The sequence below is a fragment of the Armigeres subalbatus genome, unplaced genomic scaffold (assembly GCF_024139115.2).
Source record: "Armigeres subalbatus isolate Guangzhou_Male unplaced genomic scaffold, GZ_Asu_2 Contig465, whole genome shotgun sequence".
NCBI classification, from domain to species: domain Eukaryota; kingdom Metazoa; phylum Arthropoda; class Insecta; order Diptera; family Culicidae; genus Armigeres; species Armigeres subalbatus.
In genome coordinates, this window is record NW_026943222.1 from 252,950 (window position 1) to 273,107 (window position 20,158).

Genomic DNA, 20,158 nt, shown 5'->3' on the forward strand with positions numbered 1-20,158 from the left:
TCTCCTCCTCTTGGCCAACCTGAGCGTTCAAATCTCCTATGATGATTTTGACGTCGTGGCTTGGGCAGCTGCCGTACTAGCGTTTCAGCTGCGCGTAGAATGCGTCCTTATCATCATCAGTGCTTCCGGAGTGTGGGCTATGGACGTTGATTATGCTGAAGTTGAAGAACCGGCCTTTGATACTCAACCTGCACATTCTCTCATTGATCGGCCACCACCCGATCACGCGCCTTTGCATATCGCCCATCACTATAGAAGCTGTTCTCAGCTCGTATGTGTTGCCGCAGTTCTGGTAGCTGGTATGGTTACATCGAAACGTTCGCCCCATTGATCCCTTCCATCAAACCTCCTACAGCGCTACAATGCCGAATCCACGGTCCTTGAGCACATCGGCGAGTATGCGTGTGCTCCCGATGAAGTTGAGAGATTTGCAGTTCCACGAACCGAGTTTCCAATCGCTAGTCCCTTTTCGTCGCAGTGGTCTTCGCCGATTGTTCCGGTCCGTACTCTCTTGTTGATTATTCGTTGCGTGAGTTTTTTTAAAGCTTGACTTGCAGGGCCTGACATCAATTCCTCTAAATTTCCGGAGGACCATTCTTCCTTATTTCTGGTGGACCATGGTGCACAGTTTCACTTAGAGTCCCTTCCTGGCACTCGGACGATGATCAGCCGCCCCTAACATAGAGAACAGACGCTGTTGTGAGCCGCTCCCAAAATGGAGAAAAGACGCTCAGTAAGATTTGCACCTCCGGAGAGGAGCAAACCCCCCCTTCCCTGTCAGCATACGCCCATAGTTCCCACCGGTTGGCTACCTGATCTTCCCTAAAGTTACTCGTATCCCGGCCAGCGCCACGAGAAGGTAGGGTTAGGAGTTGCTGGGTAAGAGGCTAAGGAGATGCGGTTTATTTATTTTGTAAAAATGATCTGGTCAGCCTAGTTATGTTTGTCAATAATCTCTAAAAAGATCGTCTTAGAAAGTTTAGCTTTATTTGTTAATCGTACAATAATGGTAAATCTTTCATTTTTTTCCAGCAGAACCAAATCCAATCCAGAACAACGGAAACGGTGTACTGAGCAACAAGTTGTCTCGCCTGACCTTGGCCACATTCGACGATGAAGGCCGCTGCATTGGCCAGATGGGATCGCTATCAATTAGTTATTAACATTTAATTCTCGTCTAAGTGGAGGTCGTGTTGTAAAGTTTCTATCCTAGGGCAACGATTCACATGTTGAAAGAGATAGATGAAGAAAACCGCGGAAAAAAGACTACGACGAAGTTAAGTGATCTGCAGAGCAGGAGCGCAAAACCTAGGGTTGATACCCAATTTATACTTCATTTCCCGGCTAGCAAAATCTTATCTAAATAATAATAAGCATAAAATGGATTCAGAATTCAACTCGCAGCTGTTGATATTCACGTGATATTGTATGACATGAATAATAGAATAAATCATAACTGCACTAGCATCCGCGTCCCATTACAGTCGGATCAGTCAGTGTGAGAAGCATGTGAATCGAATACGAATTTACTTGTAAATAGGTAATCCAATTGATTGATATCTTTTTAAAGGAAGAATATGCAAACAAAACCAACTTTGTACTCTTACAACAAATTAGTTCAATATTACACCAACATAATCGCATTCACTCACACTCAGTCATTTTCAGATGTAAATCTACTTAGCAAAGTCAACCAAAATAACAAAACACAAATCCCACGCGTTTCCTTGTATAACAATGCCCTGGAAAAAAAATTGCTGACGCAGTAAGGATGTATATTAAGACGATCCCAAAACCCAAATCACTCAAAGTAACACAAATATACTTACACACGTACACAAAAACAGAACAGAAAAACCAATAACGATTCGAACCAGAATGGAATTTAATTGCAAAGTCTGCGGCAGAGATAGAGCGATAGCCAGAAATAGACAGGAAAAGTGATGAACAAGGAATAGTAGAAATGAATGCAAAGTGGTCAAATAATTTTGATAAGTTCAATTTAATAAGGAAAATATACCAAGTGAATATGTAAATCTACCTTATATATACCGGATAAGATAAATATATATTTAGATATTTTGTACTAAAACACGTGAAAAAAAATATGAAAAGCAGAAACAAAACGATGCAAGCTGAAAATGAGTTTAGAAACGACCACTGATCCGAAATATAGAAAAAAAGAAGAACTCTAAGAAGTCGAAAATGGGATATAAAACTGGGAAGCAAATCGCCAAAAGGGAGTCAAACGGATATCAATAATGTAAGCTAAGCAAGTTTGATCAGAAATGCGATAATATGAACATCACTAATCGGGCAGCAGAGTCAGGGAGATGACGAAAAAAGCCGAAGCGCAATTAGGGCTGAAGCATATGGAGGTAGCAGAGTCGACAAGAGAAGATAATTAATTTTGAATAAAAAAAGGTATCTGTAAGTTGGCGGTTTTTTCCTGTGATTGGTTGTGAAAATTCCAGATGAAGAACATATGTTAGGGATATGTGATGAATTAGATTTCGATTTCGAAAAAAATCATTGTTTTTTAAGTATTTTAGAAGAACAGTGTCAAAGCATTTTATCCGTGAACTTTATTAATTATGCTTGTTCTACTGGATTATTGTCTATTCTGACTGTTCTCACGCACAGAGAGAAAAATTCATAAATATGGATCCGCCGAACTTCACACAGGTTATATAGCATGCAAGTTTCAAGCAAACTTGCGAGGTAGAGGATCATCCCAGCGAGGAATTACGTAAGTTGCCGTACCACAAGTTTTACTTTTCATTATTTTTTTCCTGTGCGTGAGACGATCATGTGGCTTGGATCGGTGGTAATTTCCACTCTATTCGAAATGCCTCACTGCATTAGAGAAGTAGAGTACTGGAAGATAACGGGTGACAAATGAAAAAAAAATAATGGAAAAAAAAAGGCTTGGGATAAAATATAAAAATAATCAATCTGATATATGATATACAAAGAGTTGTCCTTAGTCTTCAAACTTAGACTAATGAATATTGGCGATTTTCGGAATGCTGCTTCTGATCCTGCTTATAGGTTGCTTTGTGTTTGGCCTTACAATCACCTTTGAATACGATGGAGAAGAGTAGACCAAATAATGCTAACAGTTATCTAAACATTTTCACGTTTAACACTTTCAGGACGGATTGGTCATATATGCCCAGAGTTTTAAATTGGCTGTGTAAAATCACAGAAAAAAGATAGGTCCCCATTTTTTTTCAGCAAAACAGTTCACCAGGATGTTGACATTGCAGGAAGAATATCGGGGGTCAAGTTTGACTATACCCTGAAGACCTAGATATCCGAAACCTTGGGAAGATTTTGCTTCTGAGAGCATGCAAATGAATCTGAAATGTTTGAATCCGAAATCACACTGTTTGATATTTCTGAATACTCAGATAAGTTGAGCCATCCTGAATGTTGTGCCTGTGTTTTACGAGGATTACGAGATGCTCGGCAACTGCCGAACAAATTACGCCAAATTTGGGCCTCTCAACCGAATGATGGCCGTTTACAATCAACACTGCGAAACTATTGACTTAACAATGTCTCGGCATAACATTAGACAGTATTTCCAAAGAACAAACATTACAAATTCAGCAATATAAATTCAAAATTATATATCACTTTTCTAAAAAAACCTATTATTTAATTATACTATAGCATTACAAAAACAAACATGTATATGTATATGTACTAGTCTACGTTGGTTGACGAAATAAAATAAACAATCAAGGTACTCCAAAACGTTCTGGAGTTCAGCCCACGCCCTAGCAGCACACATGTTCCACGTAGGTTACTACAATTGCATATTTGACCAGATTTGGTCACAATCAAGTTGCTGCAACCATTTTTGTTTGACTTGTGCTACTCGGGCGGTATCTATCAGATCAATCAAGGATTTTGCAATGTCCTCATCGTCGGTATAAAACCAATCTGGTTCAATAAACATATACGCCTCATGCAAATCCAATTTTCTTGATATGGAAGAAAAATGGGACTTGCATGATGCGTATATGCTCATTGAACTAGATGGGGTGTATATCGACGGGGAGGATATTGCAAAAGGCCTTTCCTCATCGTCGTTGTATACCGACGTACCAATCTCGTTCAATAAGCATATACGCATCATGCAAAGCCTATTTTCTTGAAGACGGGATACTCAAGGTTACTCTAAAATGTTCTGGAGTTCAACCAACGGTATCTATAAGATCAATCAAGGCTTTTGCAATGTCTTCATCGTAGGTATACCCATAATCCTGTTCAACAGGTATATACGTATCATACAAACCCAATGTTCTTGAGTACGGGATCTTCAAGGTAATCCAAAATATTCTTGAGTTTAGTTCATAGTTTATCTACAAGATCAATCAGGACTTTCGCAATATCCTCATAATCGGTACTTGCCCAATACGGTGTAATAAGCATATGATCCTAATTTCCATGAACATGATCTCCAATGTCCAAGGTGCTTCAAAATGAACTTGAGTCAAGATGCACAATGACAATAAGGTTAATCTACGATTTGTTCTGCGTTCACGGACTTGTATGATCAAGTAGTTCAATCGTTATGGTTTCCATGACGTTTTGGAGAACCTAAAAGGTTTGTAGTACCTAGCTTGTATGAATATGATTGAAGTCATATCAATGGGCTTACTGGGATATCATATCATACATCATTCATAAGTTGGTTCATTGGATAGATCACATGATCCGAGCTACAATAAGGGTCTATACAGTCGATCCTCTATGAATCGCTAATGAAAGAACCATTGACTCAAGCATACAACGAGATATGAAATAGAAGAACAATCGGAACCAGAGCAGAATAGAAGCCTTTGTACTCATATTAAGATAGTGGATAATATTTGAACTCTATTGAGCCAGCATACAAAAACACATACCTGGGAAACTTTCTGGAATAGAATTTTGTATTTCTTTCAGATTAAATAAATATAACTGTATTCAAGCTGATATATTGAAAAAATCAAAATGCACTCAAATGTTTAGAAAACTACAAATTTTACTCAAAAATCACCCAAAAAACTTATTGCGTTTTCCCCAACGGCGATGAATCACTCAATCTTTCATCCTCGTACAGCGCCTTCTCCAGATGTTCTGCCTTCATCCGGTACTCATCACGAAGATTGTCGATCCGCATCTGTACCACGTTTTTGTTCAGTTCGATGTTCTCTCCCTCCGTGATAAATTTGTCGTATTCTTCGTCCTCGAAATGCTCCTGATACTTGCTCAAAAATCTGCGCAACGAGTGTTCCTCGGATAGCAGCTCGTCCAAACGAACTTTCATCTCGTCCTCCAGTCCACTGTAGAATTTCCGCAAGTCGTCCTTACAGCTCTGGTAGGCAGCCATCAGCTTATGGTGGTTGGTGTTACTTTCGGACAACCTCAACAGGTACGGAGCCAAAAAGTCCGCCTGCTGTTGCTTGATGAGTTCTTCCCGGGCGCGAGCTTTCTCATATTTCTCCAACCGTATGCGGCGGGCTTCTGCATTTCGCAACGGGTCGAACAAACTGAACGACAGCTTCGGCGAGTCGATTTGTCTCTTGCGCTCTCTCAGCAGAGTTTCGATTTCCACTACCCGTCGATAGAAGGATCGAGTTGATGCTTCCTCAGCTTTCATCTGTTCTTTCAGTAGAAGAAACAGTTCCAAGTGAGTCGGTTGAGGATCCCATGGGTTGGACTGAAATAAAAGATTTGTGGGTATTGGATATCCTTTTATATTGAAATATAAGATGGAAAAGGTGGAAAACCAAGTATCGCGCCTAGGGTTATAAGGGCGTACCGTAGCGTAACTGTACCTATTAATCAATTTCTTTTTATCGTTTTGTTCTTTTCTTTATAACTCAACTGAATTAGAAGCTACAATCATGATTGTTGCTTATTAGGGTGTCCCAAAAAAACACTATGTTTTAAAAGTCATGGTGCTCAAGCCTTATATGAAAGAATATCGCATCTGGAGCATTTCTGTAGAACAACCCAAAATTCTAAAAAATAGTTTAGGAGCTCCGATTTTAGAAAAAAAAACTGTTTTTTGCACTTATTGTCATATATTGGCTATATTCGCCACATTTTAATCATTTTTTTAATCTTTTTTAATAAATATTTTTTGATTTTTTTGTGGTTTATAATGAGTATCCTACATGGTAATTCAGTTAGTATTATGCAATTATATGGCCTCTAGAACCAATTCAATATCATAAAAATGTATTTTTTTTTTCGCAGAAATTAACCTCGTGTCTGTAAAATATTTTTTTCTCGCGCATTGTCAACCATTATGAAAAAGGTATTTTTTATAAGGAAAGTTTTCGTGATAACAGATCGCAAAAATATCATAACGGGGCTGAGATATTAAATATTTAGTAAACTCCTAAAACCATGATTTTTTGCTAATCTATAAAATTCAACAATATTTTGGTGGATATTTCAACAATTTCAACGTTTTTGACACCAAATATAAGAATATATATCCAGGCTGAAGTTACATGTAACATTAATGCAAATCAAATTGGCTTGTCTTAAAACAAAGGCGTTTTAAAAACTCTGATTAACATTTTCCGGATATTGTCTTCTTCTTCTTTTTCTTTTTCTTATTAGCATTACATCCCCACACTGGGACAGAGCCGCCTCGCAGCTTAAGTGTTCATTCAGCACTTCCACAAATATTAACTGCGAGGTTTCTAAGCCATGTTACCAATTTTGCATTCGTATATCATGAGGCTAACACGATGATACTTTTTTGCCCAGGGAAGTCGAGACAATTTCCAATCCGAAAATTGCCTAGACCGGCACCGGGAATCGAACCCAGCCATCCTCAGCATGGTCTTGCTTTGTAGCCGCGCGTCTTACCGCACGGCTAAGGAGGGCCCGGATATTGTACTTTGTTCAAATAGTAAAAATCGGCTTCAAAGCCGCATATGGTCGGGATTCAGCCAAACCGCACCAAGCGGCTTTTCGCCTGACTTGTGATATTTTGTTCGTTCAAGGACAACGAAAATTGTTTCATAACAATTCAAGCATACATTTGCAGCAAGATATCCTCAGTTATGGGGCTGAGGGATATCCAATACGATTTGCGATCAATTAAATCTGATAAACGAAACTTTGAGCAGAAAAATCGGTAATTTTTCTTTGGCGCTTGGTATGCTTTGGCTGAACCCCGACGATATGATACAATCGATCGGGACCAGCTATGGCAGCTAATGCACGAAAACGGATTTCAGGATAAACTGATACGGTTGATCAAGGCGACGATGTATCGGGTGATGTGCGTAGTTCGAGTTTCAGGGGCATTCTCGAGTCCCTTCGAAACGCGCAGAGGGTTGCGGAAAGGTGATGGTCTTTCGTGTCTGCTGTTCAACATTGCTTTGGAGGGAGTAATACGAAGGGCAGGGATTTGCACGAGTGGTACATATTTCACGAAGTCCTTCCAGTTATTTGGTTTTACCGACGACATTGATATCATGGTACGTAACTTTTAGAAGATGGAGGAAGCCTACATCAGACTGAAAAGCGAAGCTAAACGGATTGGACTAGTCATCAACACGTCAAAGACGAAGTACATAATAGGAAGAGGCTCAAGAGAGGTCAATGTAAGCCACCCACCACGAGTTTCTATTGGTGGTGACGAAATCGAGGTGGTTGAAGAATTCGTGTACTTGGGATCACTGGTGACCGCCGATAACGATACTAGCAGAGAAATTCGGAGACGCAGGTGAGGTAGGACACGCGGCTACAAAGCAAGACCATGCTGAGGGTGGCTGGGTTCGATTCCCGGTGCCGGTCTAGGCAATTTTCGGATTGGAAATTATCTCGACTTCCCTGGGCATAAAAGTATCATTGTGTTAGCCTCTAATATACGAATGCAAAAATGATAACCAGGCTTAGAAACCTCGCAGTTAACAACTGTGGAAGTGCTTAATGAACACTAAGCTGCGAGGCGGCTCTGTCCCAGAGTGGGGATGTAATGCCAATAAGAAGAAGATCATGGCAGGAAATCGAACGTACTTTGGACTCCGCAAAACGCTTCGAACGAATAGAGTTCGCCGCCGTACCAAACTGACTATCTACAAAACGCTTATTAGACCGGTAGTCCTCTACGGACACGAGACCTGGACGATGCTCGTGGAGGACAAACGCGCACTGGGAGTTTTAGAAAGGAAAGTGCTGCGTACCATCTATGGTGGGGTGCAGATAGCGGACGGTACGTGGAGGAGGCGAATGAACCACGAGTTGCATCAGCTGTTGGGAGAACCATCCATCGTTCACACCGCGAAAATCGGAAGACTGCGATGGGCCGGGCACGTAGCCAGAATGTCGGAAAGTAATCCGGTGAAAATGGTTTTCGACAACGATCTGACGGGAACAAGAAGGCGAGGTGCACAGCGGGCAAGGTGGATCGATCAGGTGGAGGACGATTTGCGGACCCTCCGCAGACTGCGTGGTTGGCGAAGTGCAGCCATGGACCGAGCTGAATGGAGAAGACTTTTATGTATTGCACAGGCCACTCCGGCCTTAGTCTGGTAATAAATAAATGTACATGGGGCTGAGAAAGAAACCAATCCTAGTGCCTTATAGCCTATGAATTGTGTAACTTTGATTAGCTTAGAAATAGAGATTTATTTTAGAACTTGTTTGGAAGAATGTTTTATTTTTCATAAAACAAGTGGAGTTGTAACTCTCAAAAAGCAAGTTTTTTTTTCAGTGTATCGTACCTTGGAGTAAGATAAACCAAAATCTGCAACCAGACACCTGATAAGACATCTCAGATCATGTAAGGATTGGGAAGCGCCCAGGCAGCAATCGCCGTGCATGAGCCGAAATGGCCTCCTTACGACTATACAGAAACCCCCGTAGCTGATCCACGCATAATTCTTGAATGAGTAAGTTCAACGTCCATTGCATTCTCTCTACGGGTTTATCCGAGGCCGTATCTATGCCGCTAACAAGTAGCATGGCATTTCAATAATTTTAGGAACGTGAGCATGATATGACGTGCTTCACCGATTCTACTTCAAATTTCCGGGAAGTCTGCAATTCCGAACCTTTATACAACATTCTTGTTCAGACAACACATCTCTGGTTTCAAAAGTACACCTGATCATTTCCCCAGTACAACCAATTTGAGCTTCATACATAACTTAAACAAAAGCTTATAATTCTAGCCGCACTTTAAAAATTTTGGTGTTATGGATTCAACAGCTTAGAGTTCATAAGCAAAAACTTTCCCAGAAGGAAACATTAAAATTTCTACGGAAATAAGTTCCAGTATTTTTTAAATAATATAAAGTTTGTATTTCTGCATAAATATATTACAAATATTCACATTCTTTGATTTCTCTAAATATTCTCTGTCGGACATAAAATTAATTTAATATTTGTGTTGGTCTAAGTTGTTCATCATTCGCTGGAATTAGTTCGGATTCATTAGAATTAGTTCGGAATACCTTTAGAAATTCTTTTGTAAATTCTTATGGAAATTCCTTGGAAAATCCTTTCGATATTCTATCGAAAATTCCTTTAGCAGAAATCCTTCACAATTTCCTTTAGTTTTTTTTTTCTTGTAAATATTTGTATGTTCTACCGCGAGAATTCTTTAAAGAATCCTTTCTGAAATTCCTCCTGAAATACCTTTAGAATTCATTCGGGGACTCATCTTGGAGATTCCCCCAGAAATAATTTTGAAAATTACGCTTACAATTCCTAGGACACGTAATTCCTTTGTAAAACCATCCGAAAATTCTTTTGAAAATTAATCCAGAAATTTCTTCGAAAGTTCTTCCAGGAACTTCCTTGAAATCTTCAATTATTATACATTTTTTAATGCATTTGTACGATCAGGGTAAGAAAGGTACTTATTCCAAAACCGGGGCCATCAATCAATCAGCAGCATAAAGGTGAACACATGTGGGTATTTGCTTCCAGTTTTCAACATAATATTTTGGAACACATTCAACACATTACTTATCACATTCAAGTCTAACACACAGCGTTTATTAAACTAATTAAAACTTATGATTTATTCTTTGAACTTAATTTACTTTTCTTCTTAAATTCTAACACTTCATGCAAAAAACACATATCGATACGTTCTCGTGAAATCAAACATTCAGGCGAGGCAAATTAGACCGATCCCGGCGAGGTAGATAGTGGCAACTGATCTTCGGTGATGTTCTATCGGTCTATCTAGCAATCCATAGGTAGACGACGCTGTTTTCGTGCCGTTGAACTGCTGCCGAATCGTTGGTTCTCCCGCTCTCTATTAGCATCACTGCTCCAGTTCGTAGACTCCATCGCTCCATCGTGTCGCCCCATCGTATATTGCTCTCCACCGGTCATCCGAATGGCTATACATACTATCGTAGGTTCATACTGCCTGTTTACGTCGTGTTGGTGGTGGCACGTGGTCTACGATTAGTCTGCGTTGTTGAACCAAATTGTAGCACCGCTTGTACAGTCGTATATTGGTCCACTCATATGCAAACAGCATTCATGAAGAATTTCCGAGCGAATTATCAGAAGATTTTACAAGCAAAACCTAATTGATTTCCCGAATAAATGCTTAGCTCTCTTTAGGCATTGCTTCGGGAATTATTCAGAAATTCCTTTGGAGCTGGATAAACTTTTTTTGTCCATAGATCTGAACAGCGATCCATACGTGTTCAATTCTTAAATTTGTTATTTTTTTTCATGTTTGAAAGTTCCCTGATTGTGTCAGAAATTCTTAGAAAATTCCAGCATTTTTTCCAGGTTTTACAGGTAGTAGTCACCTTGTGGAAATTCTGGAAAATTCCGAAGAACTTTCCATGGCAATTTAAAAAAGTTTCGTGCCAATTAGAATAAATTTTCGTAGAAATCGAAATTTTTTTCTCATTTTGAAAAATTTCCAGCGGAAAATTTCTGGTGAAAACTCCAGCGAGTTTCTTGTAAAAACTCCTTAGAGTCTCCCGTGGATGTCCCGATAAATGTTCAGTGTAAATTTGACGAACTATTTTGTTGAGTATTCTGGAGTACAAAATTTAGAACAATTTCTCATGAAAATTCTGAAAAGTTTCTCATGCAAATTTTAAATTATTTTTCCCTGAAATTCCAAACAATTTTCCTTGGTAATGACAAAGAGCTGCAACGTTGTTCCTGTGAAAAATTCGAAAATAATTTACAATAATGAATATTTTGGAAAAAAAATTCTGGAAAAGATGCTCCCGTTGAGGTTTTGAAAATGTCCCGAAAAAATGAAAAAAAAATCTTCGAGAACGTTACACACTTAGTATAAATCGCTGAATTCGGTAAAATTTTACCGAAATCTCAGTTCGGTAAATAATTTTACTGATTTTCGGCGATTTTGACAGTTGAACAATGGAAAAAATTACAAAAAATCTGTAAAATAATTACCGAACAGATCTGCTGTTGAGATTTCGGTAAAATTTACCGAATACTGTAAAATGAGTTAAATATGCATAAAAAATCACCACGCCGATTCACGCCGCCGCCGCCGGTTAAAATCATTTTTGGCGTTGTTATATACTGCCGTCGGACGCATAAATGTCACATGTTACAAACGATAAAAATGAGAAAAACGCATTTTAAATTTCAAAATGCATTCATCCTATTATCGCAAAATTTCGCTTTTTTATTGACTTCAATGCAATAAACTATAAAATAATATTCATATTCGTTGGGCTGGACTGAAACATTGCCAAAAACAACTATTTTTTCCACGTTTTTCTATCAAACCCCGAATGTGACACTTATGCCGCGAAATTCACTGGTCAGGCGAAAAATGTACGCATAATTGTCACACCGTGAACTAAGAGATAGTTGTTGTTAATTTGTTTTTACATTTCGCGAGCGACGATTGTATTTCTTTGGTGTGATTTTTTGCTGTCGGTAGAAGTGGAACCGGGAATGGAATATCCAATACAAACAATCCAGTGGCGCGGAATCGGAAGAGGACTTCCTCGGGTTCGATTCAAAAAAAGAAACAGGTGATCGTTTTCTGTTTGCATTATTTTCTCTTAAAGGCTGCTGGTCTTTAATGAAAGCTTTTAGCCTGTTTGTCCCTACATACGAGCATTCCCATTGTCTGCGTGCATTTGGTCCGAGTCAGTCGCACAGCCAACGAAATCCTTAGCTGTTTCTTCAAAGTTAATATAAAGTACGCTGTCCTGAAGACAATTATCTTTTGGTTGGATAATTGTTGTTCGCAAAATAAGAACTGGAATTTATTCCATCACATTACCCTACTCATAAACAGTAATAAAATTCAGGTCGAGCGCATATTGTTAGAGAACGTTGAATCGAGACATACGTTAAAGGCCGCTGACTTTTTCCATGCGGCGTTTGATTCCAAAATGCGCCAAGAACGAGTCGTCAGTTATGAAAATTTCAAGTCTGTGGTTGGCAATGCAAAGAACAATGTTGACGTACTTGATATGCAAGCAACTGACTTCTTCAATGCTCACCGTTTTGGAGTATGCGATAAACCACTACGAGCCACGCCCGTACGTGATTCCATGCGAAAAGTGGTGTTTGAAAAAAAGTCGTAATGAACTTAGATACGCAAACAATATCAACAGTAAATACCTTAAATACTGCTAGTTGTTTTCCAAGAAGGAATTAATGTTGGTTGTAAAGGATTCATCCTATTTTGATTTGAAAGAAATGTACGTTGGCAAAATGCTCCTCAAGGAATTGATGAAGAAAAGAAAACTTCTTTAATGAAAGTGGTTAAACCTGTTGTTACCGAAGAGGAAAAATCGTTTTTCATTGATCGTCCTCTTTATCCCATTTTTATGATCCTTGAATATTTTAATTATGTCACAGTTTCATTCTCTTCTTCACGTTATATTTGGAGAGGTTCTGGACAATATAATACCTCTCCTTTTCTTTCATGGGCAACCGTCCATATAAATTCTGAAAGTAGGGAAAGACCTTGCATACTTACAAGCCACCCTTCTTAACTATTTACGTGGATTGTAGATGACCTTAAAAGCATGGTATATTTTATGAACGGACCTCAGGACACATCACGCAGTGCTATGTGTCTTTTTATGTGTTTGTTATATCTCTTTTTTTTAGTATGACAAATATGCGTCCATTTATCCCGGTGTGACAAGTATGCGTCCATTTGTTCGAATGTGACAAATTGACTTCAGATTTTTTTCGAGTTTTCTAGAATAAAACCTATGTTTTGACAAACTATTTCAAAAATACGTATCAAATTATGACGTTAGACATCAAAACCTCAAAAATGTTAGAATGTAACATGTGACATTTATGCGTCCAACGGCAGTATACCAGTTAGTTAAACACATTTCGTGTTTTCTGTTATACGATAGAGTAAATTCAATGCCTTCTAATCGTACTCATTTGTATCCGATAGCTTCTAAACAGAAGCAATAATAAACGGACTTCAGTCCACTTTACATCCTACACAAGATCACTTGTTCACTCTTTAGCTACAGAAAGAATTGTCTGCCCGTTTTCCATTTACATAATACAATTACAAACTTAAACACAAAAGTGGCGACGAGGTGAAATTAGTTTGGCACACAGTGGATTTTTTTGCATATAGGTATATTGCCTTCCACTAACAGATCCTAAAATTTCTGTTATTGTATGGTTAGTAGGTATAACTTAATGCAAATGAGTACCGTAAGTAGCCGATACACAAAAAATAGTGAATTTTTGTGAAATTATAGAGAAAAAGCCGCTGTTTTATTATTCCGCTACATTGCGAGAAAGCATAATACAAAAACCTTTCCATTTTGTATTGAATATATTTATAGTGAGCCTGTTTTATTTTCATTGATATTTTTATATTGTGGAATAAGTAATCTGTTTTCAAAGTATTGTTCTTTTGTTATCAGTAAATTAAATGATTCTTCTCTTTGTACGTTGTCTGATAATAGAGTGGAGATTGTTTTTTTTTATCAGAGAGTGGATAGTCAAAGGTCATATTAGAATTGCCGGAATTAAAGTACCTACTTATATTATTTATCGGCGACAGCTGGATTGTATAATAGTGTTATTCAAAGAAAATCTAAAGTTTTTAAAGTAGTATTGCAAATAATTTGAACCTAATACACGTTGTGTAAGATGTACTGTGTGTGTGGTGTGTGTAATGTTGTTGAAAAGTAAAAGTTTTGAATTTTGGTTTTGTTTTTATTATTTTGCTTTTGCGACAGTGTATGATTATAATAAATAGTTCGCTTAATGGTGATTTGAGGAGCAGACAATGGTTTTTGGATTTAACCAGAATTTTTCGTAAAAGGACTGTAACGATCTCCGTCGAGTTATTTAGTGAAATCTCAGTTTATCATAATAACATGAATCAAAACAATAATTGGAAAATATCAAACTTAATACTGAACAGGCACATTCCTGAGTGCGATTATGACGCTTTTAATGAGCTTTTGACTGAGAACGTAGTGCACAAGGGTAGAAATCTACAATATTATATTTGGTTGACAAGTGTCATATTTCTCGAATGGTATCTATTGTTTATTAAAAGATTATCATTTGGTACTTCACAGAAAAACCTTGGAATTTTCAGTGCAACGGCACTCAGGAAACTAGTACAGATGAGAGACAGAAGGAACGATGAATCCGAACGAATTCCGAACGGTTTGCAACTACCTATTTACGCAATGTGGAGTAGAGGCGTGATAAGCTCCGGTTATACATCATTCGCATCTGTAGCTGAAGTCGATGGTTCTCCCAAGAGGATTCGGAAAAGAGAGTCGTGTAACTTCACATCAAAGAATAATGAAGATCAAAATTGCTCACAACATTGTACGACGATGGTCGATGCGAGTTTTAGTTTTAAAGATCAGTTAAAGATTCAAATGAATTTGAAACAACATTGGACAGTAAAGATTCCATGTTATAGTATAAGCACCTAATTGACAAATGTCAGTTCTGATATCTATATCAACAGCTCCTAAAGGGATGAGGATTGTTATATACCAGTATGTTAAACACACTTCGTGTTTTCTGTTATACGACAGAGTAAATTCAATGCCTTCTAACCGTACTCATTTGTATCCGATAGCTTCTAAACAGAAGCAATAATAAACGGACTTCAGTCCACTTTACATCCTACACAAGATCACTTGTTCACTCTTTAGCTACAGAAAGAATTGTCTGCCCGTTTTCCATTTACATAATACAATTACAAACTTAAACACAAAAGGCGTGACGCCGAAAACGCCGCCGCCGCCGACCAAAATTCTGACAAACGCCGCCGCCGTCGATTTTCGGACTGGCGCACACCTCTAATCAGAATTGAACAACAGTCGGTTGCCTTTTTTTCATGTCGGTTGCGTTTGACGATAGAATATTTCAGATACCGAAATCAAATTCCGCGGAATTTCGTTTCGAACCACTTGAAATGAAATTTTTCGAAATACCGCATATGCTTAATTTTGCTCGTAAAAATTACACAAAGCAATATTCAATATTCATATCGGTTTTCGCGCTTATTTATCTTATTATTATTTTCTTAGCTTATTTAATATCTTTGATTACTGGCTCAAGAAATGTTTAATATTTGAGGTTAATATGTTAACAGTTAGAATTGCTATACGTTGTTGTGTGCGTAAAATTGAACGATTTCTCATTGGTGTTTTATGTGGATTGGCGGAACGTCGACCATTTGAAAAACAACTGTAGCGAAATCATAATCATACTCACAATATAGCCAGTGGTACACTGTGGATTGTAAGCAACCTCCTCGCCCATTTCCGATTTGGCTGGTTTGATGAATTCGCGCGTAGAAGCTGTAATGCAATCATCACCATAATGGAATTGTAACACAATTCGATTCGCATCAACGTGGCACATTCTGGTGGCAATATCCCGGACGGCTTCCTTCTCCGGGTTACGGTGATACTTTTCCGTTATTTGCTGAAAAAGAAAAGAAAAGGGAGTAAAACAGTCAGGACGCACTCATGTGAGCTTTAGCGAAAAAGGTGGTACTAGAGTGCAAGAAGGCGCCACAATAAAGAGGGAAAGCTTCTGCTGGGCTTTTGCTATAAAAAAGCAACGTTAGCTTTGAAAGTTTATTAATTTCGCGTGCCTTGAACTTCGGACGGGAAAAACTTTGCCATTTCCATTTGGAACGGAGTATGAGGCAGTTTGAATGAGTCGTGGATGAGAGCTTCGTAGTGCGTAATTAAAATTAATTTACAGTTTCTTCAACGTCGAAAAGGATATCCTGAGATTATTTTTTTAAATGTATTGTTTTTAGATTTACGATGTCACTAGCTTTTCTAATCCTTAACCTATTGAAAGAATTGTTAGGTAAACTTTTTTTTGTTTCCGCGCAAGGGCCCGTATCATCCTGCAATGCATTGATTTGAGTTTCAAAGTTATATCATGTCATATATGATTAACTTTAAAATAACACTATGTATATATATTGTGTATACTGCCGTGAATCGCATATCTGTCTCATCTTTGCTGGGTTTCCTATTCGTATGGGACAAATATGCGATTAACGGCAGTATATCTCAAAACAGTTTTATTGGATACACATGACATGGTTTCAAATCTATACTAATTGAATGTACACACTTATTTTTTTTACCGGGATCTCAACATGTTTTTTACCGAGATTTTTGTCAAAATTGCTGATAATCAGCAAATAATTTGCCGAAAATCAGTTAACAAACGTCATTTTAGCCGGAATATCAGTTATTTATTTTGCTGGCGCACGGCTGTGCGGATTTTTGCCGAGCTGAAGAAATAAAAACTAAGTGTGTAAGTGTTCAGTGTATTATATATTACTCAAGTAATCCACTTTTAGTTTACATTTGGATGCACTTTCAAGCGACAGTTTGTTGGCATTCCTTCATGCTCAGTAATTGATCTAATTAATAATTTATTTGGAAAAATAAATAATAATAATAATCCAGCGGAGATGGTGCTTTTCGTGTACCATAAAATTTTATGATAAAAACACTCAAAATAGGTCAAACTAGAGCTTTAGGAAGATAGATTCAATTATTAAAATCAGTTCTAAGCATATGCGGGTTTTCGAAAAATTTCGTTTCTGAGGGTTCGAAACGAAATTCCGCGGAATTTCGCGGAATTTGAGCATGGCGAAATCTGATTTCTTTATTTCGTTTCGTTTCGTAAAATAACAAAAATTTCGCTAGAAAAAAACAAGCTTTTTACGAAATTTAACGGAATTCCGCAGAATTTCAAAACAAATTTAAACTTAAGCCACACTTTATATTATCAAAAATTCTGGCTGCGCCGCTGAACTAAATTATAAAGCTGTTTTCAAATCTTTACATATGTTATACAATTTTTTCTGTTAACGCTTACTATATAATGTCGACAAATGCGTATTTATTTTTCTTTTATAAAACGTCTTCAGTGTTTTGTTAGAAAAATCTAACAGAAAACGAAAAGTATCTTTAACTATCCCATCCTATTTTTAACAATAGTGTAATACAATACAATATGTAAATAGAGTGTAAATGTAATCAAATATGAATCAGATCAGTATCTTTGTCAAAGCGGCAAAGCCGTGGCGTGGATTCGTGAGGCCCTTGTGAAGTCTTTTTTGACGCTTCTTTCTTATTAAAGGCCGATTTCTTTACCTTCGCTTAGACCTCAAACCAGGGCCCACGTTTCGCATTTCCTTTCGATAGCTCTTTCGTATGCCACCCCAAGTTTAAGCGCATGAGAATGCACCGCTTAAGTGTAAGAAGGCATAAAGGAGAACAAAATGCAACATTTTACGTTCAAAAAACAATTTGAACCTTACCTAAAAGTAATAATAAAAGGATCAGGGGATTAAAGATACTCCATACGCCAGTCAATATTCGGCAAACCATCAAACGGGGAAGGGTCGTTTGGCCGAAACCCATTCGGCCGAAACCCATTCGGCCGAAAGCCATTTGGCCGAATACCACTAGGCCGAAAGTTGTTTGGCCGAAAGGGTCGTTTGGCCGAAAGGGACGTTTGACCGAAAGGGTCATTTGGCCGAAAAGGTTGTTTGACCAAATGGGTCATTTGGCCGAATAGGTCATTTTAAAGGTGACAAATGATATACGTCTCACTTCTCACTATTTATTTTTCCCTTCTCACTGTAAAAAGTGAGAACCGCCAAATGAGTAGTGAGACGTCTCACTTCTCACTCCTCAATTCTCACTTCTGACAGTGAAAAGTGAGTAGTGCGAAGTGGGTAGTGAGACGTCTCATTACTCACTTTTTACAGTGAATAAAGTAAAATGAGGAGTGAGAAGCGAGACGTCTCTCTTCTCATTCCTAATTTATCTCTTTTCAAATGACCTATTCGGCCAAATGACCCTTTTGGCCAAACGACCCTTCCGGCCAAAAGACCCTTTCGGCCTAATCACCCTTTCGACCAAATTACCTTTTCGGACAAATGACTCTTTCGGCCACACGACCCTTTCGGCCAAATGACCCTTTCGATCAAATGACCCTTTCGGCCAAATGACCTTTTCGGCCAAACAACCCTTTCAGCCTAATGACGCTTTCGGCCAAACGACCCTTTCAGATAAATGACCCATTCAGCCAAATGACGGTCTCGACCAAACGACTCTTTCGGCCACACGACCCTTTCGACCAAACGAGCCTTTTGGCCAAATGACTCTTTCGGTCAAATGACTCTTTCGGCCAAACGTCCCTTTCGGCGAAATTGACCGTTCGGCCAAATGACAATATTGTCCAAATGACGGTCTCGGCCAAACGACCCGTTCGACCAAATGACCCGTTCGGCCAAATGACCCGTTCGACCAAATAACTTCCGGTCAGATGGGTTTCGGTCTAATGGTTTATTCAGCCTACTGGCATTCGGCCAAATGGCATTCGACCGAATGGATTTCGACCAAACGACCCTTCCCCGAAATATACATGCAGCTCCCGAGATTTTAATTTACATTTTGTGAAATTATTTGACTATTTGCACAATATGAGTGCGAAATCCCTGAGTGCGGGGCCCTCCTTAGCCGTGCGGTAAGACGCGCGGCTACAAAGCAAGACCATGCTGAGGGTGGCTGGGTTCGATTCCCGGTGCCGGTCTAGGCAATCTTCGGATTGGAAATTGTCTCGACTTCTCTGGGCATACAAGTATCATCGTGTTAGCCTCATGATATACGAATGCAGAAATGGTAACTCTTCTTAGAAACCTCGCAGTTAACAACTGTAAAAGTGCTTAATGAACACTAAGCTGCGAGGCGGCTCTGTCCCAGTGTGGGGATGTAATGCCAATAAGAAGAAGAAGAAGAAGAAGAAGAAGAGTGCGAAATCGATCATGTTGCTGCTGGTCATGAGACGGCAGATAGTCCGGGAGAACGCGAACTTCGTTCACAATAAATATTTAGTCGTTTATCAAGGCGGCTTCACATACATTACTTTTTCAACTAACCAACGATTCCTCTCCTGTGGCGCTCACGGAGATGCAGAGCATTCCTTGGTCTCTTATACCAATTGACTGTAAGAACGTGACTGGCATCGTCATTGATCATGAATTGGAAACTCCGAAGCAAGTACAATAAGATAAAAAATTATTTATCCCAAGAAGATTATTCAAATGGTAAGCTGTGCACATTTGCTGTTTCTCGGCCAATCATGATGAGCAACTACTATGTGTACAGTAAATCAAGCTAAGCTATTCTTTGACTATTTGCACAATATGTAAGGAACATTGCAGAGTCGTGGGCATTTCTAGATCTTCGCATTTGCATAAAAATCCAGAAAGAATTAAAGGATCATTAAAATTGCTGAAGGTTCTTTACTCATGATTACTTTCAGCTCATTCTGCTGTTTCTTGCACTTAATTGAAGTGGTTTGATGATGAAAATTTGGCATCAATTTTTACATATACATGTAATGTTTATATGCACAAACTCATATACAAGGACAAACAAACAAAAACTAGTAAGTTTATAAGACTATGGGCATCCGAGCCTCCTATAAAAAGTTTGAATTTAGAAGGAAATGATTGCCTTTTGGTACAACTTTTGTATGAGAAAGAAAACATGATTTCTTCATACCTGGCAAACTGCTGCCGTAAAAACTTTGCGATCACATTTGCGAAATACAATCTGAAATACATATCGTTGTGCATTTTAGAAAAGTACACAGGATC

General features: G+C 38.5%; 2 protein-coding genes and 1 long non-coding RNA gene across 3 annotated transcripts in view; 2 read left to right on the forward strand and 1 right to left on the reverse strand.

Annotated features, from left to right (window-relative positions):
• Positions 1 to 2,421, forward strand: part of LOC134204224 (FERM domain-containing protein 8-like) — a 56,399-nt gene extending 53,978 nt beyond the window's left edge. The window contains exon 7 of the mRNA XM_062679053.1: positions 1,033 to 2,421. Within this exon, the coding sequence (XP_062535037.1) occupies positions 1,033 to 1,163 (131 nt within the window). The 3' untranslated portion in view covers positions 1,164 to 2,421. The remainder of the gene's footprint in view (positions 1 to 1,032) is intronic.
• A 2,520-nt stretch (positions 2,422 to 4,941) lies between these two features.
• LOC134204231 (coiled-coil domain-containing protein lobo-like) overlaps positions 4,942 to 20,158 on the reverse strand; it is an 80,464-nt gene continuing 65,247 nt past the window's right edge. The window contains exons 5-6 of the mRNA XM_062679058.1: positions 15,727 to 15,939; positions 4,942 to 5,716 (exon numbers count right to left, since the gene is read on the reverse strand). Coding sequence (XP_062535042.1) covers positions 5,063 to 5,716; positions 15,727 to 15,939 — 867 coding nt within the window. The 3' untranslated portion in view covers positions 4,942 to 5,062. The remainder of the gene's footprint in view (positions 5,717 to 15,726; positions 15,940 to 20,158) is intronic.
• Positions 13,442 to 15,140, forward strand: LOC134204232 (uncharacterized). Its single transcript, XR_009977811.1, has 2 exons — positions 13,442 to 13,653; positions 14,568 to 15,140. It is a non-coding gene; the product is annotated as an uncharacterized LOC134204232 (long non-coding RNA).